General features: G+C 41.2%; 2 protein-coding genes and 1 pseudogene across 2 annotated transcripts in view; all 3 read right to left on the bottom strand.

Annotated features, from left to right (window-relative positions):
- LOC138827152 (zinc finger protein 658B-like) overlaps positions 1-5,336 on the bottom strand; it is a 193,244-nt gene extending 187,908 nt beyond the window's left edge. The window contains exon 1 of the mRNA XM_070022632.1: positions 5,150-5,336. Coding sequence (XP_069878733.1) covers positions 5,150-5,336 — 187 coding nt within the window. The remainder of the gene's footprint in view (positions 1-5,149) is intronic.
- A 6,105-nt stretch (positions 5,337-11,441) lies between these two features.
- On the bottom strand, positions 11,442-13,227 carry LOC138827137 (14-3-3 protein zeta/delta-like; annotated as a pseudogene).
- A 2,860-nt stretch (positions 13,228-16,087) lies between these two features.
- Positions 16,088-25,292, bottom strand: LOC138827151 (zinc finger protein 420-like). Its single transcript, XM_070022631.1, is given in 6 exon segments — positions 16,088-16,678; positions 16,834-18,273; positions 19,404-19,504; positions 20,823-20,915; positions 22,448-22,574; positions 25,242-25,292. Coding segments are annotated over 6 exon segments (2,403 nt in total).
- Positions 25,293-25,738: the final 446 nt, after the last annotated feature.

The following is a 25,738-nucleotide window of genomic DNA, read 5'->3' as shown; positions in this document are numbered from 1 at the left end:
CCAGTGATCTATAGTCAGACTTAAGGGGGTTGTTAGTTGCTGCCCCATCCCTTTAAGGACAACAAAACAGACAACAGAAACAATTAACACTAAACAGAAACACAAAAACAGACAGGCGCCAAACAGAAAAAGCAACTTCAGATGGGAGTGGCCGACCACGGCTAAACTCCCCGAGAAGGAGAGAGATTCCACGTTCCCTCCTTTCCCCGAGAAGGAGAGAGATTCCACGTTCCCTCCTTCCCCCAAGAAGGAGAGAGATTCCACGTTCCCTCCTTCCTCCAGGTCACCCTGGAGTAGGACTCCAGGGCGGGGCCAGGAAGAGAGAGATTACTTCTCCAGTGGTCTAGGGTTAAAGACAGAGGAGTAACAACAGCCTGACCCATGTTAAAAAGAACAAGAGTTAAACCAACACTGAACACAAAAAGAACCAAAAACGGACAGGTTAAGACAAACGCTGCGCGGCTCCGGTCACAAACCGAAAGCAGATTTTCAGACGGGGAAGCAAAATCCCCGGGAAGGAGAGAGATTCCACGTTCCCTCCTTTCCCCGGGAAGGAGAGAGATTCCACGTTCCCTCCTTCCTCCAGACATGAGCTCCGAAAAATCGAGCCCCTCTAATCCCTGAGGCGTCCCCCAGGGTGGCGGGGGAGAAGTCTGAGCTCGTCAGCTCCTTCTCAAGCCGCCCAGATACAGAGCTATTACGCGTAATAGTACAGACGCTGCGCGGAGACAAACACCAGACAGACAGAGACAAAGACAAAGGCCGGCTTACCTCCTGGTGGGTCCGAGCTGGAGTGGGTCAGGGGGCGATCCCGGACGAGCCCCCAAGATGAAAGACCCCCGACTTCGGGTGTCCCCCATATCAGGACCTCCCTGCCCCAAGCACCAGTCAGACGACACCAGATGCAAAAGGCAAGAGGGTTTTATTTGGGCATGCCCAGGTTCCCAGGTGCACGTGACCTCGAGATCCGCAAGGTTCGGGTCAGTGGCTGGGAACCCCGAGCAGTCCCGGGGATGGTCCTTTTATGGGACCCCTCTGTCCGTTACAGGAGTGCCCGCGCTTTTTCAGCCAGTAAATTTAAAGTATTACAACCTGGTCTGCACGCAGGCAGCCAATCCTTTTAAAACAAATCATGTGTTTTGGCCAATCACTGTTCGAGGGGGTCCCTCTGTGTACATGCCCCGAGTTGTGTGTCTCCCGCCCTTGGTATGAGGAAGTGACCTTTGTCAGCGCCTGTCCTTCGCTCACACCAGGGGGCTGACTGCGGGGTGGGATTAGTTAGTAGGGTGTGGGCTTGTTGATTAACTGGTGAGGTTAGTTATCAAAGGGGGAGTGTGGGGTAATAGAAAAGCAAAGCATGTTACAGAAGCCAGAAATAGCTTGGTTAGATACAAAACTCTGTTCCCCTACAAAGAGGCTCAGGGCCTGGTTGGTTGGGGAGGGGGTCTTTCAAATCCTTACAGCCTGCAAGGTCCATATGATATGACCGATTTACACCTTTTGCTTTTCTCCTAGTTAGGCTGATCTTGCTGTTTTCCTAACTAAATAAATACCCAAAAAGTTAACAAATCAGGCAGGGCCTTTGCAAACTTCTAGAAATTTCTTCTCTAAACCTTTGTGTGGACCTGGATACTTGAAGGCTTCTGCTTATAACCCTAGCTACTCAGTAGGCTGAGATCTGAGGATACTTGTTAAAAGCCAGACTGGGCAGACAAAGCTGACAGACTCCTATCTCCAATAAACTAGCAAAACACCTCAAAGTGGAGGTTTGGCTCAAGTGGTAGAGGATCTGCCTTGCACGAAAAGCTAAGCAAGGGCATGAGACCTGGAGTTCAAGCCCCCTGGCATGCATACACACACACACACACACACACACACACACACACACACAAATAAACCTTTGTGTAGTTCTCTCCATTTTCTCAGGAACAGGAGCAGAAGTTCTACCTCAGCAACCCCTTCCCTTGCCTGCTGACCTAAAATATTCATTTTCTCACTAGTTCTTTGATTTCTCCACAGAGCAGGTCTCAGTTTGGGCCTCCCTCGAGAGGATGTGAGCTCCTAGGTCACAATCTATTCTATACCATCCTTATCTCTAGCAGCACCTGCTACTGTTTATTGAGAATAAACTAGAGCTCTTTCTGGACAGAAGAATTTGCAGAAAAGGTCCCCCTCTTCCCTGAGCCAAGCAGCCTAAGTAAAGCTGAGACCTGAAGATTTTAGCTCATATACTTCTCCACCTTGGGAAAGTAAACTGAGGACCTTCCCCAGCTAGGTACATTGTAGCTATTGTATTCAGTAATTACTGCTTGAAGGAAGTATAGCAGTCAAAGTCATAAAAGGAAGGAAATTATTTAGTCTCTCTCCCCTTCACCTCTCTTCAACTAGCTTCCTAGAGTACTCTGAAGGAAATTGGAGTTGAGGTGTGTTTTGTTTTCCTTTTATCTTCCCAGAGTCACTTTTTAATCAAAGTTGCAAACCAGGCCAGGCTTCCCCACAATACTTTAAGAACCCAGATTTAATCTCATGCCCTTTCATCACTTTTTTTTTTTTTTTGGTTCTGGTCATGGGGCCTGAACTCTGGGCCTGGGCTCTCTCCCTCAGCTCTTCAGCTCAAGGCTAGTGCTCTACCACTTGAAACAGAGCACCACTTCCGGCTTTTTTCTTTTTGTTTATGTGGTGCTGAGGAATCGAACCCAGGGCCTCATGCATGCAAGGCAAGCACTCTACCACCGAGCCACCTTCCCAGCCCCTTTCATCACTTTTGTAATATAGGATGCACCAAACAAGGGATTTTTATCCTCCTCCCAGAGACAAGACTACTTTCAGTGGAAAAACAGACCTGATCATTGACTGAAAGTAAATGAGAACTGATACTTTCAGACTGAGCCCTCCTATTGGGGCAGCCATGGGCATTAAATGAGATAATATATAGTAAAAGGTTGCCTGGCTGTGGTGGCTCACATATGTAATCCTATCTACTCAGGAAGCTGAAGTCTGAGGACTGGGGCTTGAACTCAGGGCCTGGGCCCTGTCCTTGAGCTTAAGGCTAGTGCTCTACCACTTGAGCCACAGCTTTTTAAAGTAGTGTATTGAAGATAAAAGTCTCATGGACTTTAGTGCCTGGGCTGGCTTTGAAACAGGATCCTCAAATCTCAGCCTCCTGAGTAGTTAGGATAACAGGTGTGAGCCACCAGCACTTGACTCACAATGACCCCTTTAAAGCCCTCTCACCTGCACTGTTGATCTTGCTATGGTTGCTTCACATATTTGTTTATTTACTTGGTTGTCACTGTGCTTCCTCAAATAGATGATTGGTTGTGACTTGGGTCAGCACCTTGTCAGCTTCTAGACTATTGTATTTGATGAATGGTAAATCTCTCCTCCCACTGTCCCCTTGCTACTTCTCTCTTTATTATTTTTGTGTGGTCCTGTGCCTTGAACTCAAGGTTTGGGTCTTGTCCTTGAGGTTTTATTGCTTATGCTAGCACTCAACCCCTTGAACCACAGCCTCCCCATTCAGTTTTCTTGGTGGGTAACTGGAGATAAGAGTCTCAGACAAGCCTATCCTGGTGGCTCCCACCTGTAATCCTAGCTACTCAGGAGGCAGAGATCTGAGAATCTGGGTTTAAAAGCCAGTAAAGGCAGGAAAGTTCAGGAGATTCTTATCTCCAGTCAATCACAGAAAGAGCCAGATGTGGCTATATGGCTCAAGTGATAGAGCGCAATCCTTAAGCAAAAGTTTAGGGACAGTGCCCACGCCTAGAGTTTAAGGCCCAAGACTGGCAAAAAATAAAAAGGAAAGCAAGCAAGCAAGAAAGAAACTCATAGACATTTCTGCCCAGATTTGCTTTGAATAGTGATCCTCAGATCTCTGCCCCACAAGTAGCTAGGATTAAGAGCATAAGCCACCAACATCCACGTCCCTTTTTATTTAAGTATTTATTTTAACAAACTGTGGTCTGTGTCTTCAACCTTCCTGGTGGGATACAAAATTTCCTACCAGGTGTCCTTACTTTGGCTTTTTTAGGGATCTTCAGTGTTGATGCTATTTATTCTGGGACCTCAAGCTGATGAAGCCAAAGCCTTAGCCAAGGGTTTTGAAAAAAGAATAGATTCACCTAGAAGTGCTGGTTTATGGGTCAGTATTTAAAACACATTTTATTGTGTGTGTATGTATGTGTGTGTGTGTGTGTGTGTGTGTGTGTGTGTGTGTGTGTGTGTGTGTGTGTGTGTGTGTGTGTGTGTGTGTGCGCATGCATGTGCGAGTACTCTGATACTAGGGCTTGCTCTCTTGCTTAGCTTTTCTGCTCAAGTCTGGTATTTACCACTTAAGCCACACTTCCATTTCTGACTTTTTTTTTTTTTTTTTTTTGGTTCGGGTTGTGGGGCCTGAACTCTGGGCCTGGGCGCTGTCCCTCAGCTCTTCAGCTCAAGGCTAGCACTCTACTGCTGGAGCCACAGCACCACTTCCGGCTTTTTTCTTTTTGCTTATGTGGTGCTGAGAAATCGAACCCAGGGCCTCAGGCATGCAAGGCAAGCGCTTTACCACTAAGCCATCTTCTCAGCCCCCATTTCTGACTTTTTAAAACTTAATTGTCGGTAAGAATCTCACAAGCTTTTTTGCCCAGGCTGACTACAAACCAAGGTCTTTAGATCTCAGCCTCTTTAAGTTGCTTGAATGGCAGGCAGGAACCAGTGCCTGGCTTGTTCTTAATATTCTTTTTTTTTTTTTTTTTTTTTTTTTTGTCAGTCGTGGGTCTTGAACTCTGGGCCTGGTACTGTCCTTGCACTCTTCAGCTCAAGGCGAGTGCTCTACTGCTTGAACTACAGCGCCACTTCCATGTTTTTAATATTCTTTAACAAACTGATTCAAAGACTGGGTCTCCATTTTCCCATCTCATCATCACAAACCTTTAATCCCCATTCATTCTCTTCTCTATGAAGAAAGGATGATGATAATGGTGTGATTTCCAGGCTGGCACCAGACAGATCGGCTTAGCCAAAATCAAAGCCCAAAAATCATAAGTCTGAGACTTCTGGCAAAGATCCAGGAGAAAGGAGAAGGGATTGGAATGCAAGGGTTTAAGGACAATGTCTGTGAACTATGGAGGAAATGAAGGCTCAGAAGACGGAGGTGACCTCTCACAGTCCCAGTGGTGGCAGTGGAGTACAGGAGGAGCCTTAGTGCCCTGCACCCCAGGACTTGGCATGTCTGCAGTGAGTAGGCATTCATCTAATTCCTTGGAGGTCTCCAAGAGGGCAGTGGCATTATCAGAAGCCCCAAGATCACTCATACTGTGGCAGATGTAAGAGGTAGCAGGCTTAGATTCCATACTGTCTATCCCTGGCTTATTTCCTTATGTTTGCCCTAGTCATCATAATAGCATTGCAGTAGATTCCTAGGACCAGAGACTGAGTGATTCATTCAAAATAGGAGGGAGTGACAATCAACACCAATGATAGCAAGGGAGTGAAAAGCCAGGGCAGGAAGCTAGGGAGGTTGGCGGGACTGAAAAATGGACAAGAAGAGAGCTTTAGCCAGGTGCTCGTTACTCACACCTGTAATTCTCACTACTCAGGAGGCTGAGATCAGAGAATGATGGTTTAAAGTCAGCCTGGGAAGAAAAATCCAACAGACTCTTATGTCCAGTTACTCAAAAACAACAAAAACAACCTGGAAGTGAAGCTGTGTCTCAAGTGGTAGAGGGCTGTCTTGAGTGAAAAGTCAAGTGAGGTAGATGCTGGTGGTTCACACCTGTAATCTTAGCTACTCAGGAGGCTGAAATCTGAAGATCATGGTTCAAAGTCAACCTGAGCATGAAAGTTTGTGAGACTTCTTTTTTTGAGTTACTACAGGGGGTAGGAGGGAGTCAGTACCGAGGCTTGAACTCAGGACCTAGGTGTTCCTGAACTCTTTTGCTCAAGGCTAGCACTCTACCACTTGGAGCCATAGCAACACTTCTAGTTTTCGTTTGGTTAATTATAGATAAAAGTCTCATGGAATTTCCTGTTTGGGCTAGCTTTGAACCATGATCCTCATATCTTAGCTCCCTGAGTAGCTAGGATTACAGGCATGAGCTATGAGACACTCATTTCCCTTTAATTACTAAAAAGCTGGAAGCACAGATGTTCCTCAAAAGGTAGCATGCTAGCCTTGAGCATAAACAGCTCAAGGTCAATGTCCAGGCTCTGAATTCAAGCCCCAGGACCTGCATACATACACACCAAGGACCTGCATACACACCAAGGGGGTCCACTAACAGCCAGAGTGATGAAGGCCATGAAGAGAACATTCATTCACCTGCCTACCACACTAGGACCTTGCAGAACAATCTAGAACTGTGTAGAGAGTTCTGTCTCCTCCCCGTTTGCTGTTCTCCCTTAGATTTGGATGCTGGCTCTTCCTGTTACTGAAGTCCCCATTCTTAGGCCTGTAGGAGACCCTTCCTCCAGTTCTGTCCCCAGCACCACACCCAAAACACGGCTCCCAGTCAGCCACCCCGTCTATACCCCACACCCCATGGTCATACTACTGTATCTTCCTCTGTGTGTGTGTGTGTATGCACGCATGCACGCGTGTGTGTATGTATGCATGCGTGCATGTGTGCACGCTCATCCTGGGAATTGAACTTAGGACCTGCACATTGTCCCTCAGCTTTTCTACTCAAGGTTATCTCTGTATCTCTTGAGCCACAGCTCTGCTTTCAGCTTTTTGATAGTTAATTGGAGATAAGTGTCTTATGGACTTTCCTGTCTGGCTGCACACCATGATTCTTGCCTCACTCCCAGTCTCCTGAGTAGCTAATACCAGTACACAGAAAATCTATCTATCTATCTTTCTATCTTTCTATCTATCTATCTATCTATCTATCTATCTATCTATCTATCTATCTATCTATCTATCTATCTATCTATCTATCTATCTATCTATCTATCTATCTATTGTTGGTAATGAGGCTTCAACTCAGAACCTAGTCACTATCCCTTAACTTTTTTGATCAAGGCTGGAACTCTGCCACTTTAAACACAGCCCAACTTTGGAATATTTGCTGGTTCTTTGAAGGTAAGTCTAGGATCTTTTCCTACCCAAGTTGTCTTTGAACCAAGATCCTTAGTTCTCCGCCTCCAGAATCCTTCCTATGTTATTTTTCCATATCTGTTTGTTACTATTTATCTGCTTTTGTCCAGAGAAGCTGATCTGAGACCCTTCCCAGATCACGCATGCTGCCATGTGCAGTGTGGCAAAGGAATGGCTTGCAGAATGAAGGAATGAAGTCTGTGTGTCCAGCCTCCATCTAGGGATGTGGCAGGTTTCAGGTTAAGGCAGTAAAGGTGGCTAATTTATGATCCCTGGCTCGTGAGCCCATGTTCTTCCCATAATGAGAAAGCCTACAGCTGGAAAGAAAGACATGAGATCTTGGGGGTGGCAGCCCTGAACTCCCATTCTGGTAGAAAGGATGTTCTCCCTAGGAGAGTTTTGGGAGTCTGTGATGAGAAACAAAGTAGTCACCAGGAAGGAATAGGAATAGCCCAAAAGGCAGGGAGTAACAGAACACTCCCTCCCCTCACCCAAAATCTAAGACCACTGGACAATAAATGGTTGGTGTGAACATTGCTCTGTCCTTTGACTGGGCTTGGACAATGTCCCTGCTTCTCTGTGTGTGTGCGTGTGTGTGTGTGTGTGTGTGTGTGTGTGTGTGTGTGTGTGTGTGTGTATGCGTGCACGAGGGTACACACACACACACCATGGATGAACACAGAAATATTATCTTATAAGAAATGTACTCATTATCTTGCCCATGTAATTGTAACCCCTCTGTACAGTATTTTCACAATAAAAAGAAAAAGAAAAAAATATTACTTTAAAAAATCATCTCTAAAACAACTCACTGATGGCTTACGACTGTAATCCTAGCTATTCGGGGAGGCAGAGATCTGAAGATCTCAGTTCAAAGCCAGCCCCAGCAGATATATTTGAGAGATTCTTTTCTCCAATGAACCAGCAAAATCCCAAAACATATGAACATATGGCTCCAGTGGGAAGAGTGCCAGCCTTGAGAAGAAAAGCCAAGTAAGAGTGACAGACTCTGAGTTAAAGCCCCAATGCTAGCAAAAATCAGGCAAATAACTAATTTAAAAAATCAGGTCAGAGCTTTCCTCATCTGTAAAATGGAATGATGAGCAAGATAATGGAAGAATGAAGGAATCCTGAAGGGCCTCAGTTCACCCCATTCCACCCCCAACACCTGACAAATATACAAAATCACCTGCTCATTACTTAGATCCAACCAACTAGGCCTGCCTAACCTTGTTGTTTTAGTGCCACCTGCTGGTACAGATGCAAAATGCTGCATGTTGCCATCCTAGGAGACACTTAGGCAAGTGTCTTACCTGCTCCACAGACCTCTGGCCTCATTGGGTCTCACCTTGTCTATCTGCTACATAAACACAGTAGACTCCTTCTGCTCTATATCCTGCATCTTCCTGGCTTGTGATTTTCAGATTATTTCTTTTCTATTCCTTCTGTTGATCCTGGGGCTTGATCTCAAGTCAGGGTGCTGTCCCTTAATATGTATGCTCAAGGCTAGCACTCTACCAATTGAACCACACCTCCACTTCTGGCCTTTTGGTGATTACTTGGAGATAAGAGTTTCGTATGAGCTAGGTGTCAATTGCTCAGGCCTTTAATTCTAGCTTCTCAGGAGGCTGGTAGCTAAGGATGTCAGTTCAAAGCCAGCCTGGGCAAGAAAAATCTGTTAGTTTCCTATCTCCAATTATTTACAGAAAAATCTAGAAGTGGTGCTGTGGCATAGAGTGCTACCTTTGAGCAAAAGAGCTCTGGATAGCTCCCAGATGCTGAGTTCAAGCCATAGGACTAGCAAAAAAAAAAAAAGTTTTATAGATTTTTTTTTGCCTGGGCTGGCTTTGAACCCTGATCCTCAGATCTCAGCCTCCTGAGTAACGAGTATTACACACAAAGGGCCCTTCTTATAAAGGTTCTGCCTCCTATCACCTTGACCTTCAGCCTTCCTGTATACAGGCTCCCAGACTTCATCTCATCCTGCCTTGAGCAGTTAAGCATGTGGGCCCCTGGGCATCACACTGTGGCCCATCACCCCTGGAAGACTTGTACATGAACACTGGACTGATTGGACCTCAGAGGTGTTTCCTTTCTTTTTAGTCCCCTTCTTTGTAGAGATCTTCATTTCTTTGATTTTCAATCCCAAATAATTTAATAATCTTACTGATATCCATCCCTTCTTTCAAAACTGATCACACCTCTTTTGTGGGCCTATTTTTAAGGCCCTGATAATACACCTTGTGTCCTGTTGTGGCTTCTCCTGACCAGCTAACTCAGGAGGACTAATGCTTGTGCAAAAGATCTGATAAGTTTACAGGTGTTATGAAGGAGTCTGGATGGATTCAATTTACTGGATGAGTTTGTACTGATTTATACAAAACACTGATTTAATATTTCATATTAATGAAATGTAATCTGATTATTCCAAAGCATTGTATGTGTGTTTATATACACATATGTGTCTGTTTGTCTTTGAAAGAATGGCAGTTTTTATTTTAGAACTATATCAAACTCAAGAATAGTAATTGGTATAGTTGATATTTCCAATGACAGCAGATTTTTTTTGCCTCCAATAATCAATATTTATTGAGCATTTACAGTGTACTGACACAATAGAACATACAGAAAATATTGTCCCTGCTCTGGAGGATCTTACATTCTGAAAGAAAAAAATATATCTTTTTTTTTCTTGGTCGTGGGGCCTGGGCGCTGTCCCTCAGCTCTTCAGCTTGAGGTGAGTGCTCTACCACTTGAGCCACAGCACCACTTCGCACTTTTTCTGTGTATGTGGTGCTGAGGAATAGAAACTAGGGCCTTATGCTTGTGAGGCAAGCACTCTATCACTGAGCCACCTTCTCAGCCCCACCTGTCTTTTAAAATGGCACTTTTATTTGGTGTCTTCTGTAACATTCTGAGGAAATACTCTGTAGGGTGAGATTTGGTATAACTCAGACCCATCATTACTTAGAGAAGATTTAAAGGCGAACAATGGCAGACCATTTGGGATAGAGTTTATAGGAGATATACAGTCTCATCAAGTAAGGTGAGATGTGCTGCAGTAGAGGATGAGGTTAATAGTTTGTGGGATGCAAGCAAAGAAAGCAAGGGATCTTTGACAGTAAGTAGAGCCAGAAAATTCATGTGACCTTTTCCAAAGCACATGGCCACCAAGGAGGAATGGTTGGTGACAAGACAGAAGACTAAAAAAAAGGAAGGTAATCCTGTGCACCTGACAAATAAAATGACCAAAATCAGAAGGCAAACAGAATCAAGAAATTCTCAAAAACCAAAACAGAATTTATAGTTAATGCTAACCAATGTCATGATGGGTCAAAAACATTGTGACTTCCTAAGTTAGAAAATGCTATATATCAACATTTTAACTGGAACATATTACTTTTCAAATCAATTTTCCCCTCCCAAAGGAAAAACTTGGCTCTGTAGGAGATGGTCATTAGATAGATTAGTATTTTTGCTATTGTGATAAACTTTGCACTTTAAACTTGGTGAAAGCCCATTAGCTGCCAAAAGGGAGTAAGGAACAAGTTTATAATAATGTACAATTTATTTTGAGGTGTTTCAAAACCAAAAGACTAATTTACATGAAAGTTGTAGAGAAAGTAGTAATAATGATTACCAAACAGTTCATTTTCACTGCATCTTTACTTTTACATTTGTTCGTAGGTTGCCTAAAACATTTAAATACAAATAAAATGTGTAGCAAAAATAATGAGCAAACATTACAAATAATGGAATGTGAACCATTTCTGCCCTTATCCAGAGTTAATTGAGACACAACTTTGTGTCAAAGAATACTTCTAGTGCTGTACTCTAAGTTGTGCACACTGAGATAACTCTTCCACAGAAATACATGATTCCAGCATGTAACAGCCATGGAATGTTTGTACCACAGCCCTGCAAGTGCGCCCAAACTTTCTAATATCCAGAATAACTACACCTGTGCCTGGAACCAATTTTCCCTTTTATTCTCCACCAGTACAAACCAATATGTAGGAAGATTTCTTCACTTTGACATGGAAGCAGTTTTAACACTGGCCTTTGTGAAGTCACCATGTACCAAAGTACATGCCAAACATTTACAACTTGTATAAAAATTCTACATCCTCATATTGGTCATCTCAAGATGAAAACAGATAGCTTACTAAATGTTAATGGGCAATATCTATTCCCCTAATATTAAGCAACAGAAAAACCCCTGGGAAATATAGAAATTCAAATAGAAGCAACGTAAACCTGTCATTAATCATAAACGACAAACTATTTGTGGGACAGTATGGATGACAAATGGTCTACTGTATAAATTTTAGAATGAGGCAGACAAAAGTTGGAAAGCCAATTAATTTTCCCCTCCTTCTCCTGCTTTCACTTCATCTTATATCCACAATGTCAACTTTTCGCTCAGTAACTACGTTATTAGCGTGCAGTCTTTGAACCACTCTTCACTGAATGTATCAAGTTCAGCAATGACTTCATCAAAAGCTGTCTTTGCAAGAAAGCTAGCTTCCTCTGGGGAGTTCAGAATTTCATAATAAAACACTGAGAAGTTAAGGGGCAGACCCAAACTGATAGGTTTATCAGTTGTGAAGCTTGAACTCTGGGTCTGTGCGCTGTCTCTCAGCTCTTCAGCTCAAAGCTAGTGCTCTACTACTTGAGCCACAGCACCACTTCTGGTTTTCTGAGAGGTTTATCAGATATAAGAGTCTCAAATGTTTCTATCTTGCTATTGTTTCTAACATATTTATAAGATTTCTTTATTGCTTTGTATGTCCCTCCCTGATGGTATAACCCCTGTTTTCACTGTATTTGATGTTGTATAATTTGTGGAGGGGAAGGGAAAAAACAAATTGCTTAAATAAGGATACAGGTGGACCCATTGCAACAATATGAAGTACAAGACATTATGCCGAAAAACGAATTTTACAATTTTGGCACATGGGGGTGGAGGGTGTGATGAGATGTGAGGGGGGGATAGGAAGGGATGGGATGGGGAAACAAAGGAGGAGGCAACAATGCTTGATATGAAATGTACTCATTACCTTGCTCATGTAATTGTAACCCCTCTGTACACTATTTTCACAAGAAAAACAAAAGTCTCTCAGACATTCCTGCCCAGGCTGGGCTGGCTTTGAACGGTGATGCTCAGATCTAAGCCTCCTGAGTAGCTAGGATTACAGGTGTGAACCACCAGCACCCAGCTTGCATTTCCTTTTGGCTGATCTCAAAAGCTTCTTGGTATGCTGGTTATGAACGATTCACAATCCCTTTCTTGTCATCATCTGCAGCAATCTCAGCCAAGTAGTGGTAGTAGTCTCTCTTCATTTTCAAATACAAGACTGCTTTCTGCTTGTGAAGAACTAGGGATGGAGAACTTTTCCAAAAGTGACAGTGCATCATTGTAGCTATCTCCTAGCTCATTCTTTTTCTTTTTTTTTGTTGGTCGTGGGGCTTGAACTCTGGGCCTGGGCACTGTCCCTCAGCTCTTCAGCTCAAGGCGAGCGCTCTACCACTTGAGCTACAGCGCCACTTCCGGTTTTCTGGTGGTTTATTGGAGATAGGAGTCTCACGGTCTCTCCTGCCTGGGCTGGCTTTGAACCGCGATCCTCAGATCTCAGCCTCCTGAGTAGCTAGGATTACAGGCGTGAGCCACCAGCGCCCGGCTTCCTAGCTCATTCTTGATTCTATGTTCTTCATCATCTGCTGTTTTTCTCAGCAACTTCCATTTTTTTGCTCAATACTTGAAATGACCCTCTAAGATGACCTATAGGCATCTATAACATTTCTGTAAGCAACTGAGAGAAGATTCCTTTAATCATTTGACAATTCAGCTCTTTGCTCAGTGACAGACTTCATGTCACCATATTGCTCAGCCTGCTAGGTCAGTTTGGCCTTCTGTACCAGCTCATTACCCATCACTGGATTTTGTGTCCTGAGTAGGTGGTGGAGGACGGACAGGGTTTCAGTGGCTTCTGGGTGGTGGCAGGAGTGGCATCAAGGCTGAGACTCGGCCCTGGATCTTGAAGTTCATGGGCTCCAGTGATGGGGTTTCCTCCAATCCAATTGTTTTTTTTTAAATTCACACTGAAATTTTCAATCAATGAAAGTACATTTTGATTGATGCTCTCTTTTGCCATTTTAAAAGGATTTCATATCCAGACATTATAGTAACATGTGGTTGTGGGATTTATTTTTGAAACAATACGATGTCAATGTGTATGTTGGCAGGTGCTCAGTGTGAACATTCTATGACCTCTTACCACAATGATGAGATGAAGAATGAAGTCTTGCCTTCAACTCCAACTGTCATTCAGCGCCAAGAGGTTCACATTTGTGAACAGTTGGGATATGCTCAGGTTCCTTCTAAAATTCTGAGAAATGGGAAATCTTTACTATTGTTATGGAGGTATGTTTAGAGTTTCTGAATGCTGCTTTTACAAGAGACTGCTCAATGTTACTTAATCTATATTCCTCATCTTTTTTTTTTTTTTTGGTCAGTCGTGGGACTTGAACTCTGGGCTTGGGCTCTATCCCTGTGCTTCTCAGCTCAAGGGGAGCTCTCTACTGCTTGAGCCACAGTGCCACTTCCAGTTTTTGAGTGGTTTTTATTGGAGGTAAGAGTCTCATGGACTTTCCTTCCTGAGCTCAGATCTCAGCCTTCTGAAAAGCTAGGATTACAGGTGTGAGCTACCAGTGCCCAGCTATTCCTCATCTTTTTAAAATTTCTCTAATAGGGGCTGGGAAGGTGGCTCAGTGGTAGAGTGCTTGCCTTATATGCATTAGGCCCTGGGTTTGATTCCTCAGCACCACATAAGCAGAAAAAGCCAGAAGTGGTGCTGTAGCTGAAATGGTAGAGTGCTAGCCTTGAGCTGAAGAGCTGAGGGACAGTGCCCAGGCCCAGGAAAGACAAAAAAAAAAAAAAGGAAGAAAAAAAAAACAAGCAATATCTTTACTTATTTTTAAATATGCAACAAAATACTACATTTCGACTTAAGGTTCTGCAATGAAACATTTTAAAAAATATTTTTCTAATTTAAAATATTGTAGTTCTTTGAATATAAACATCTTTTTCTAAACATCTTAGAAGAGAAAATGTAACAGGGGGCACAACTTCACTGCCCTTATCAGAAGGACTCGTGATACAAAATAGAACAATATCAAAATTTGATATGTGGCATAAGGAGTAGAGCACCAAGCTTGAGCATAAAAACCAAAGACTAATGTGCCATGAGTTTAAAGCTCTCTATGAGCACAAACAAAAAAAGATAAGTATAGTAATAGAATATCATGAAACAAATTGTGCATCATCTTATTTGTGTTGATGTCCAAATAGAAAATATTAGACATGGAAATCCAGAAATTTTAGATGGGTTTTCAGAGTAGTGTGTGTGTGTGTGTGTGTGTGTGTGTGTGTGTGAGAGAGAGAGAGAGAGAGAGAGAGAGAGAGAGAGAGAGAGAGAGAGAGAGAGAGAGAGAGAGAGAGAGAGAGAGAGGATAACTGTCCCTGAAAGAGAGAGAGAAGATAACTTTGTCCCTGTGACTAGGGGGATCCTGAGGAAGTAGTCACAAGGCGTAGTGTCATCAGGTCAGTAGAGTGCATAGTGGATGATGAAGGGAAAATAGCTTGGATGGTTCTCAGTGAGTTAAGGACTGTGGGAGTGACTGGGTATCTATCCTGAAGCACCTGGTGAGGGTAAGACTGACTGGGCCCCTGATTGTTGAGGAGTGCCTGAAGAGGCAGATAACTTTTCTCAGCTGACCTTGACCCCTGGCGTGTTTGACTCACATCAGTAATCAGCAGAAAGTTGTCATTCCCTTCATAGCATCACTTCAGTAGGACAAAAGACTAACCGGGGCCAATCAGTCAAGGAAAAGTGAATTCTTGGCACAGATATCAATTGGTAATTGGTTCAGGATGTTCTGATCTGTGAACCATCTTGGGAGCCACGTAGAACAATGATCACAGGTGGGGTCACCTACTGATCAGAAAGGCTCCCTAGAGGTCTTTGACAGCAAGATGGTGAGTGGATTGTACAAGTGTGCTCTTCTTCATGTCCTTCAGAAAAAGTACATTTCGAAGAAGGTGACCTATTTTTCGTCAGGAGTGGAAATGTAGACCTGGTAGGCATTCATGATTTGAATCTTTTCCTGGCTTAGGCTATCTACTAGAGAATCAGTATTTCCAGGATAAGTTGATGAAGATTTGAAGAAAGGGAAAAAAACTTGCTCTGGCTTTGGATTCCATGACATCATGCAGAGGAATGAAGGGTTCCAGGAGATAGCTCTCCAGCACTCAACTAGATTCTTTTCTCATTACCATCACTCAGGAGTGTTGGGATTCTGAGGAAGTATTTAAAAACAATCTACCCTTCCCTCAGGGCTGGGTTGAGATCACAGGAAACAGTAGATATTATCTATGAGCTGCAATATAAAGGATGTAGAGTTAAGGCTCACTTGACTTTCCTATGGTTAGACAATTGGAATAACATAGGCAGGAGTAACATATCCACAACAACCAACATGGAACTGTGGCATAGAATCATCTATTCATTGTATAGATGTCATGTTCTATTTGAATCCAGGGCTCAGCTATGCCTTAATGGCTAAGGAATTTCCATATTTGTTACATTCATATGGCTTCTGTCCTCTGGGTATTTTCTGAGACAAACTGACCTATGTCTTCTTGAATAACTTTCCACATTTGTTGTATTCATAATATGTCTCTCCTGTCGGTAGTCAATGAAGAATACTAAGCTGTGCCTTCTGAGTGAAAAACTGCACATTTGCTACATGCATGAGGCTTCTATCCAGTGTGGGTTCTCTGATATAAATTGAGTTTTTTCCAGGTGAAAGATCTTCCACATTTGTTATATTCCTAAGATTTCTCATGTGTATGAATTCACTTATGCCTGCTGAGTTGGGAGGTTCTGGTTAAATGATTTTCCACATTTGCTTCATCTATAAGGTTTCTCAACTGTGTGAATTCTATCATGTGTGACCTCCACTTAAAAATCTTTCCATAGTTGTTGCATTCATAAGGTTTCTATCCTGTATGTGTTCTCTGATGCAAAGTGACATGTGACTTCCGGCTGACTTTCCACATTTATTGCATTCATAAGGTTTCTCACCTGTGTGAATTCTCTTATGCCTGTTGAGGTTTGACTTCTGGGTAAAGGATTTTTCACATATCTTACATTCATAAGGTTTCTCTGCTGTGTGTATTCTCTGATGGACACGAAGTTCTGTCTTCTGGATGAAAGACTTTGCACATTCGTTACATTTATATGGTTTCTCACCTGTGTGAATTCTTTTATGTTTGTTGAGGGTTGACTTTCGGGTAAAGGACTTTTCACATATCTTACATTCATAAGCTTTCTCTGTGTGTATTCTCTGATGGACATGAAGTTCTGTCTTCTGGATGAAAGACTTTGCACATTCTTTACATTTATATGGTTTCTCACCTGTGTGAATTCTTTTATGTTTGTTGAGGGTTGACTTTCAGGTAAAGGACTTTTCATACATCTTACATTCATAAGGCTTCTCTCCTGTGTGTGTTCTCTGATGAATAGTAAGTTCTGCCTTCCAGTTGCAAGATTTTCCACATTTGTTACATTCATAAGGTTTCTCTCTTGTGTGTGTTCTTTGAAGAAAATGAAGGTATGCCTTACGGGTGAAAGACTGTCCACATTTTATACAGGCATAAGTTTCTCTCCTGTGTGTATTCTGTGGTGAACATGAATGTGTGTCTTACGGGTGAAAGACTTTCCACATTTGTCACATTTATAAGGATTCTCTCCTGTGTGTCTTCTCTGATGCAAAGTGAGGTCTGACTTATGTCTGAAGGAGTTTCCACAGTTGTCACATTCATAAGGTTTCTCTCCTGTATGGATTCTCCAATGAACAGTAAAGTTTGCCTTGTGTCTGAAAGATTTTCCACATTTGTTACATTCATAAGGTTTCTCTCCTGTGTGTGTTCTTTGATGAACATGAAGGTATGCCTTACGGGTGAAAGACTGTCCACATTTTATACAGGCATAAGGTTTCTCTCCTGTGTGTATTCTGTGGTGAACATGAAGGTGTGTCTTACGGGTGAAAGACCTTCCACATTTGTCACATTTATAAGGTTTCTCTCCTGTGTGTCTTCTCTGATGCAAAGTGAGGTCTGACTTCTGTCTGAAGGTGTTTCCACAGTTGTCACATTCATAAGGTTTCTCTCCTGTGTGTGTTCTTTGATGAACATGAAGGGATGCCTTACGGGTGAAAGACTGTCCACATTTTATACATGCATAAGGTTTCTCTCCTGTGTGTATTCTGTGGTGAACATGAAGGTGTGTCTTACGGGTGAAAGACCTTCCACATTTGTCACATTTATAAGGTTTCTCTCCTGTGTGTATTCTGTGGTGATCATGAAGGTGTGTCTTACGGGTGAAAGACCTTCCACATTTGTCACATTTATAAGGTTTCTCTCCTGTGTGTCTTCTCTGATGCAAAGTGAGGTCTGACTTCTGTCTGAAGGTGTTTCCACAGTTGTCACATTCATAAGGTTTCTCTCCTGTGTGTGTTCTTTGATGAACATGAAGGGATGCCTTACGGGTGAAAGACTGTCCACATTTTATACATGCATAAGGTTTCTCTCCTGTGTGTATTCTGTGGTGAACATGAAGGTGTGTCTTACGGGTGAAAGACCTTCCACATTTGTCACATTTATAAGGTTTCTCTCCTGTGTGTATTCTGTGGTGATCATGAAGGTGTGTCTTACGGGTGAAAGACCTTCCACATTTGTCACATTTATAAGGTTTCTCTCCTGTGTGTCTTCTCTGATGCAAAGTGAGGCCTGACTTATGTCTGAAGTAGTTTCCACAGTTGTCACATTCATAAGGTTTCTCTCCTGTATGGATTCTCCAATGGACAGTAAAGTTTGCCTTGTGTCTGAAAGATTTTCCACATTTGTTACATTCATAAGGTTTCTCTCCTGTGTGTGTTCTCTGATGAAAAATGAGGTATGACTGCCTGAAGGTCTTTCCACATTTCTTGCATTCAGAAGTTTTCTCTTCTGTGTGAGTTCTCCAATGCCTGCTGAGAGATGACTTCTGGGTGGCAAATTTCCTACATTCCTCATATGCATAGGGTAGCTCTACTGTGCATGTTTCAGGCTGGAAAGTCAGGTCTGACTTCTGAAAGATAAATTTTGCAAATTGGAGACTCATCAGACTACTCCTCTGGAGATTTGCTCTGAGGTTTTGTAAGGTATATTGCTTTAGTGAAAGACTAATGGACTAATGTCCACTACATGGACAAGGATTCTGTCCTGAGTATATTTTCTGATGTGTAGTGACTATAAGGCTAAAGTAGAATGTTTTCGTACAGACCATACATTCAGGTGCTCTCCTTACTCTCTGAAGTATTTCTTAGACAAGGAGAGCTGACTTATAGTCTTTTCTATATTTACTAAGTGGAAGGTCTCTCTCACACAAACCCAATTACATCTAAAAAATATGATCTCTAGCCGGGCGCTGGTGGCTCACGCCTGTAATCCTAGCTACTCAGGAGGCTGAGATCTGAGGATTGCGGTTCGCAATCCTGCCCGGGCAGGAAGGAAGGTTCATGAGACTCTTATCTCCAATAAACTGCTAGAAAAACGGAAGTGGTGCTGTGACTCAAGCGGTGAAGTGCTTACCTTGAGCTGAAGAGCACAAGGACAGCACCCAAGCCCAGAGTTCAAGCCCCATGACAAAAAAAAAAGAATATGATCTCTAACCCAGGCACTGGTGGTTCATGCTGTAATCCTGGTTACTCAAGAGGCTGAGATCTAAGAACTGTGGTTCAAAGCCAGGCAGGGCAGGAAAGTCTGTGAGACTCTTATCTCCAATAAAGTACCAGAAAACAGGAATTGGTGCTGTGGCTCAGGTGGTAGAGCACTGCGTTGAGCTGAAGAGCTGAGGGACAGTGCACAGACCCTGAGTTCAAGCCCCACAACTGACAAAAAAGCTTTTTAAATAAGAAAAATTTAAAAAAAGAATATGGTCTCTGAGTTTAATACTTCCCTTCTTCATATTCAAAATTCTGCAGCTCATTTGGAGTTCTCCTACTTTTGACTAAAATGTTCTGAATATCTGCAGGATTCTTCAATTACAGGAGACACACCAGGCCTACATGCAGCATGCATCTCATCAGGCTCACTATAGAGAAGCATGTTCTGATACTCAATGAAATCCTCAGTCCTTATCTCTAAGGAGTTCACATTATTTCTAATCACCTCTGGCTTATGTTTTGAGCTCAAATTAAGGGTCATTACTAATCTCACCCTTTCCTCCACTGTGTTAATTTTCGTGACTGTTGCTTCACACAGACATTCATCTGGACTTTGCTGGCACATCTTAATCACATCCTCAATTCCTGGGACATCTAAGATGAGTCATAGAAAAAAAGATAAAAAATAAGTAAAATCCAAAGTTCACTTAGTGTAGACATTTATTTCATTGTAACTGTTAGAGATTTTAAAAAATCAAAGTCAGAAATGATTTATAGAAAATATATGCATTTTTCTCAAATGTATTGAAGTAATACTGATTACTTTCAGTGGAAAATAATGTTTTTGTGTTTAAATTTTTTCTTCTTTTATATCAGAGGAAATATTTACTCAAATAACTCAACTATGTGCTGCTAGAATTTTAAGCCAAGTACTAGCCATCTGCCTTTAGTAATTATGGTGTTGTTTTTCTCAAATATACTTTTGTTTGATCATAAGGGGATAGCTGCTGTGTTTTTCATTTTTCTTGAAAAAATTTATGTACTGTGCTGCTTTTTTCTTAACTAGTAGGTTAGGAAAAGTAATATTTCCTAGATTCAGAGACCAAAAGAATGTTTTATACACCCCTTGGCCTTTCACTTAAACAGGAATTGTTCTCAGAAGTAAGGATTCATACCTATATCTCTTCAGTTCTAACTTCTTAGTAAGAATTACTTTTAGGTCCCTTTGAGAATTTTAAAAACCATTTCTCTCCATCTTTAACAAAGTTTCATCAAAATTCCTTTTCTAACACTCCTGCCTTTTAGATTCATGGAAGACCAAATATCCTCCAGGTAAAGATCACTCAATTATCCTCTCTATACTAAAATCTTTGGTTCTGAATCCCAGTCTCTGCCAACCATGACTGTTAAGAAATTTGCCTTCTCTGGGGCTGGGAAGGTGGCTCAGTGGTACAGCGCTTGCCTTGCATGCATGAGGCCCTGGGTTTGATTCCTCAGCACCACATAAGCAGAAAAAAAAAGCCGGAAAGTGGCACTGTGGCTCAAATGGTAGAGCGCTAGCCTTATGCTTAAGAGCTGAGGGACAGTGCCCAGGCCCAGAGTTCAGGCCCACGACTGGACCCCCCCCCCCAAAAAAAAGAAATTTGCTTTCTCAAAGGATAGTAGCCCAGAAGTACTCCTTATTTCCACTTACCCGGATTGTGCTAGTTTCAAAGAAAATGATATCTCATTTCCTCCATTATTTTTTGTTGGTTTGTTTCAGAATGATTTCCACACAGAGAAAGAGAATTGCTAACTATAACTCAACTGCCACACAGAATTCAGGGTATCTCCATATTAATTCTTGATTCACAAAGGAGATAAAGGATCACATAATTCTCTGACTAGGAACATAATTGCTCAGTTCAGCACAAGATGAACTTACCAACTGGGGGCTGGATGCAATGTCACTATGCATGGCGCATTAACTTACCTGTGAAATTCTTATCTGAGGCTTCTCCTATCCATGGTTCTACACCTTGCTCCAGCTTGACAATCAAGTTAGGTTTAGGAACACAGGGCCCTGCTAATAAGAACCAATGCAGAACTATTGTTCATGCTGAGTCACCATTCCTCTAACATCTCAGACATCCTGTTCACAATGTTGCTCTTAAATGTTGTTTCTCAGTTCTCACTGGCTTCATGATTGACTTTCCCCCAGCTTTGGATTTATTTTACCGGTTTTGTTGCTTAATCTCGGCCCTTGTGCTCTATGATAGCAATGTACCAGTTTAAGTCCCCTCTACACTTTTAATTTTTGAGTGGTTAGTTGGAGATAAGAGTCTCATGGGGACTATTCAGCCATTGCTGGCTTCAAACTGAAATTCCCCAGATTCAGCCTTCTGAGTAGCTAGGATTATAGGCTTGAGCCATTGCACCCAGGGACAGGTTTGGATTATAAATAGCCACTTTCAACTAGTGATTTCCAGTTCATATTTCCAATAGTCATACCTCTTCTACTGTATACCACCTAAAATAATCACCTCAAGTTTGGGAAGACAGTCTCCTGTTAGTGGAGCATAGTTTAAAACTTTTGTCAAATTTCTGATTTGCTTCTTGAAGAATGAGAATAAAATTGCCTCAGGAGTTACATGATAAAGTTGAAGTTTTCCTTTGGAAGAATTTACCCAAATGTTTACAAACAAGACCACACTAAAGCTACTAGCACAACTATGTTTATTGCAGCATTACTTACCATAGCTAAGATATGGAACCAACCCAGATGCACCTCAGTAGATGAATGGATCAAGAAAATGTGGTATATATACAAAATGGAATTTTATGCCTCCATCAGAAAGAATGACATTGCCCCATTTGTTAGGAAATGGAAAAACTTGGAAAAAATTCTATTAAGTGAAGTAAGCCAGGCCCAAAGAAACATAGGTCCCATGGTTTCCCTTATTTGTAATATCTAGTATATGTATGAGTCAAGTGGAAAAGGTCAAATAATGTGATGTCAGGAAAATGAACCCTTAGATGTATATTTTAAGGTTTTTTTCTTTCATGCATGTGTTTCTAACGCATTTATAAGATTATCTCTTTGTTGCTTTATATGTCCCTCCCCCATAGTATAACCCCTGCTTTCACTATATTTGATGTCAGTATAACTTGAGGAGGAGATGGGGAAAAACCAGTTGTTTAAGGATACAGGTGGACCTGTTGCAACAATGAGAAGTACAAGTTGTCATGTCCAAAACAAGCTTTACAACGTCGGTGCGGGGGGATGGGGGGGAAGGGGGGGGAAGGAGAAGGATGGGGATTGGGGGGGAGGGGGGAGGCTGGGTAGGGATGTGAAGGGTAAACACAGGAGGAGGCTGCAATGCTTGGTAAGAAATGTACGCATTATCCTGCCCATGCAATTGTAACTCCTCTGTACAGTATGTTCACAAATAAAATAAAATTAAATTATAAAAAAAAAAAATCAAAAAAAAAAAAAGAAATGATACTTCTCACACACTGGAACCTTACATCTAAATACTATTGAAAATCTGACAAATATTCAGCTATCTACTGAAAACAAATCATTTGACTTTGCAAATTAGTATGACTTTTGCTCACCCAAAGACACCAGGTTGTTGTAGGTCTCCAGCATTACATCTCTATACAAGGTCCTCTGAGCAGTGTCCAGGTCCATCCACTCCTCCCAGCTAAAGTCCACAGACAAATCACCAAATGACACCAGCTTCTGTGAGGGTATATTTCCATCAAATAATTAGCCTTCAGTCATGGGAACAGTACGTCTGGAATTTCACCCTTTTAACATGTATTTTGTGTCATCTATACATTGGGAGAATTAAAAATCAAATATTTTGCCTCTATGTTAACACTAATTAAAATACAAAGATTCCCTAATAAATCAGAACACATTTTTGGTGCTAGCAAGAGAAAGAAGATAACAATTCTAAGGAGCTAATAACCTGACATGATAACATTAAATGTAAGTAGGTACCAGAAAGATGTTTTGATAAAATTTACTACATATTAGGGTAACAATGTAGTAAAAAAAATTACTTTTTCTTCCCAGTGAAGAGCCTATTTAGATCTTCTATTAAAAAGTATTGTTGTAAGCAATCAAAACACATTAAGGATATCACATAGACTACATACCACTTTAGTAGATCTACAAAAAGCACAGTGTCCAGGTTAATGTTAAATGGAGTAATAGTACTCGAGAAAGTAGCTAATGATTGATAAGGCCATACAAGATTTGACTTAGTTCCCACAATAACAATATCCTATGTCAATCATTTTTGTTATTAATTTTCTAAAGAATGTAGTGAGGTCATAGATATCCTGATACTTCCTTCCTAAGTAAAAAAGAACTGCTAGCATGAATTTTTGTGAACATTGCCTACCTCCTACAATATAGACTATAGGTGAGGGAGTAATAAAATATTTCTTGAAAAGATTATTTGAAATAAAATACAACACTTAATTTGAATCATGAAATATTTGAGTTTAGGTTGAATATTAATTCTGCATAAACCAATAACAATAATCTTGTTTCATTGTAATATCCAATTAACTGTTAATGTTAAATATTCAGGTAAGAATAAACAAAACAATTGCTTCTGGCTCAACTGGTATCCTATCCTACTTACTTTGGAGGCTGAGGTCTATAAACCAGCCTGAGTATACAACTCAATTTAAGCAGCTAATAAGCAGGTTGGACTCATGGCTAAAGTGATGGGCCCAACATTGAATGAAGAAGCTAACTGACTATGAGGGGTGTGAGTTCAAGATCCAGTACTAGCCCAAGAAAGGTATGATGGTGATTGAGGTAGGAATATCAAATGAGTTTCCAAGTTAGATACCAACTGTGACAACACAGCAATCCTCATCTCAGAGCTAAAGAGAAAAGAAAAAGTGGAACAGGGAGAGAAGGGGAGCAAAGGGGTAGGGAAAAGAAGAAAGAAGAGGGGCAAGAGAGGTGTGGAGAAGAGGGAAAGAGAGGGAAAGGGCAGGAAGAAAAGAAGAGAGGAGGGAAGAAAAGCTTCATGACATTAGATTTGACAGTAACTCCTTGGATAGGACACCAAAAGTATCTGATACAAAGCTAAACATTATTTAAATTCATACACTTAAAACTTTTCCTTCAAAAGGTACAATGAACCAAAAAGAAAAAACATGGTATAAAAGAAAATGTTCTCAAATATTTCTAAATATGTTAATTACTGGAATGCATTAGAAAATATAAAACCAATCCAAAACTACTGCACAGAAAATCTGATTTTAAAATGGGAAAAAAACTGAAGAATATATGCAAATAGTAAATAATAGTAATGAGAAAAATTCATATCAAAATTATAATGAAATAACTAACAATCTCTCTATGTGTATATGTCTTTAGGTTTTTCTAATTTTCTTTGGCTCTGGAATCCCATAGAACTATCTAGGCAACACTTTCCCTATATAATGGATAATAAAAATCTGAATTCTAAGAGCCACATCAGCAAATTAAATTGATCAGTAAGAAAAACTAATTCCCAGATAGATCAGTTGAAGAAAAGAAAAAAAGAGACAGATGGACGGAAGAGGCCCTGAGAGAAAAATGAAAAAGTGATAGAAAAATAGATACAAAAAGAGAGAGCGAGAAAAATAACGAAAGCTAGTGAGTAGAAAATCTAGAATAAATAGTTCTGGAATCCTTAGCCAGAGCAATAAGGTAAGAAAAGGACATTAAAGAGAGCCACAAAAGGAAGGAAGAAATTAAACTATACCTATTTGCAGATGACATGATCTTATACCTAAACGACCCCCAAAATTCCACTCCCAAACTCACAGAACTTATAAGTCACTTGGGCAAAGTAGCAGGATATGAAACTAGTGCACAAAAATCAGTTGCCTTTCAGTATATCAACAATATACAAGAAGAAAGGGAAATCAGGAAAACAACCTCATTCATAATAACCTCCAAATGGCTAGGAATTAACCTAACCAAAGATGTAAAGGACCTATTTAGTGAAAACTATAAAAGCCTAAAGAAAGAAATTAAAGAGGACACCAGGAAATGGAAAGACCTTCCATGTTCTTGCATAGGCAGAATCAACATTGTGAAAATGGCCATCCTGCCAAAAATGATATACAAATTCAATGCAGTTCCAATAAAAATCCCAATGACATTCTTTATGGAAATAGAGAAAACAACCCAAAAATTCATCGGGAACTGCAAAAGACCTAGAATACCCAAAGCAATCCTAGGCAAAAGGAGCAAAGCAGGAGGTATCACAATACCAGATTTCAAGCTCTTCTATAGAGTCATAATAACAAAACAGCTTTGTGTTGGCACAAAAATAGACCTGAAAACCAATGGAATAGACTAGAAGACCTAGAAATAAAACCACATACTTACCATCAGCTGCTGTTTGACAAAGGAGCTAAAGACATACACTGGAAAAAACATAGTCTCTTCAACGATTGGTGCTGGGAAAACTGGGCAGCCACATGCAGAAAACTATAGTGGACCCCAGCCTAATACCATGCACTAATATCAACTCAAAATGGATTAAAGATCTTAACATCAAACCTCAAACTCTGAAACTACCGCAGGACAGAGTAGGAGCGACACTGGAACTTAAAGACACAAGCAGTACCTTCTTGAACAGAGAGTCCCAGGGTCACAACAATTGGAGAGAGACTCGACAACTGGGACTACCTTAAAATAAAAAGTTTCTGCACAGCTACAGACATAGCTACCAAACTAGAAAGACAGCCAAACAACTGGGAAAAGATATTTACCAGCAATATACCAGACAAAGGCCTAATATCCACTATATACAGGGAACTCAAGAAACTAATCTCTCCCAAATCTAACAAACCAATAATTAAATGGGAAAGGGATCTAAAGGG

Source organism: Dipodomys merriami, unplaced genomic scaffold (genome assembly GCF_024711535.1).
Source record: "Dipodomys merriami isolate MVZ:Mamm:240054 unplaced genomic scaffold, mDipMer1.0.p SCAF_151, whole genome shotgun sequence".
Lineage (NCBI taxonomy): Eukaryota > Metazoa > Chordata > Mammalia > Rodentia > Heteromyidae > Dipodomys > Dipodomys merriami.
This window is presented reverse-complemented; position numbering and strand designations above follow the sequence as displayed.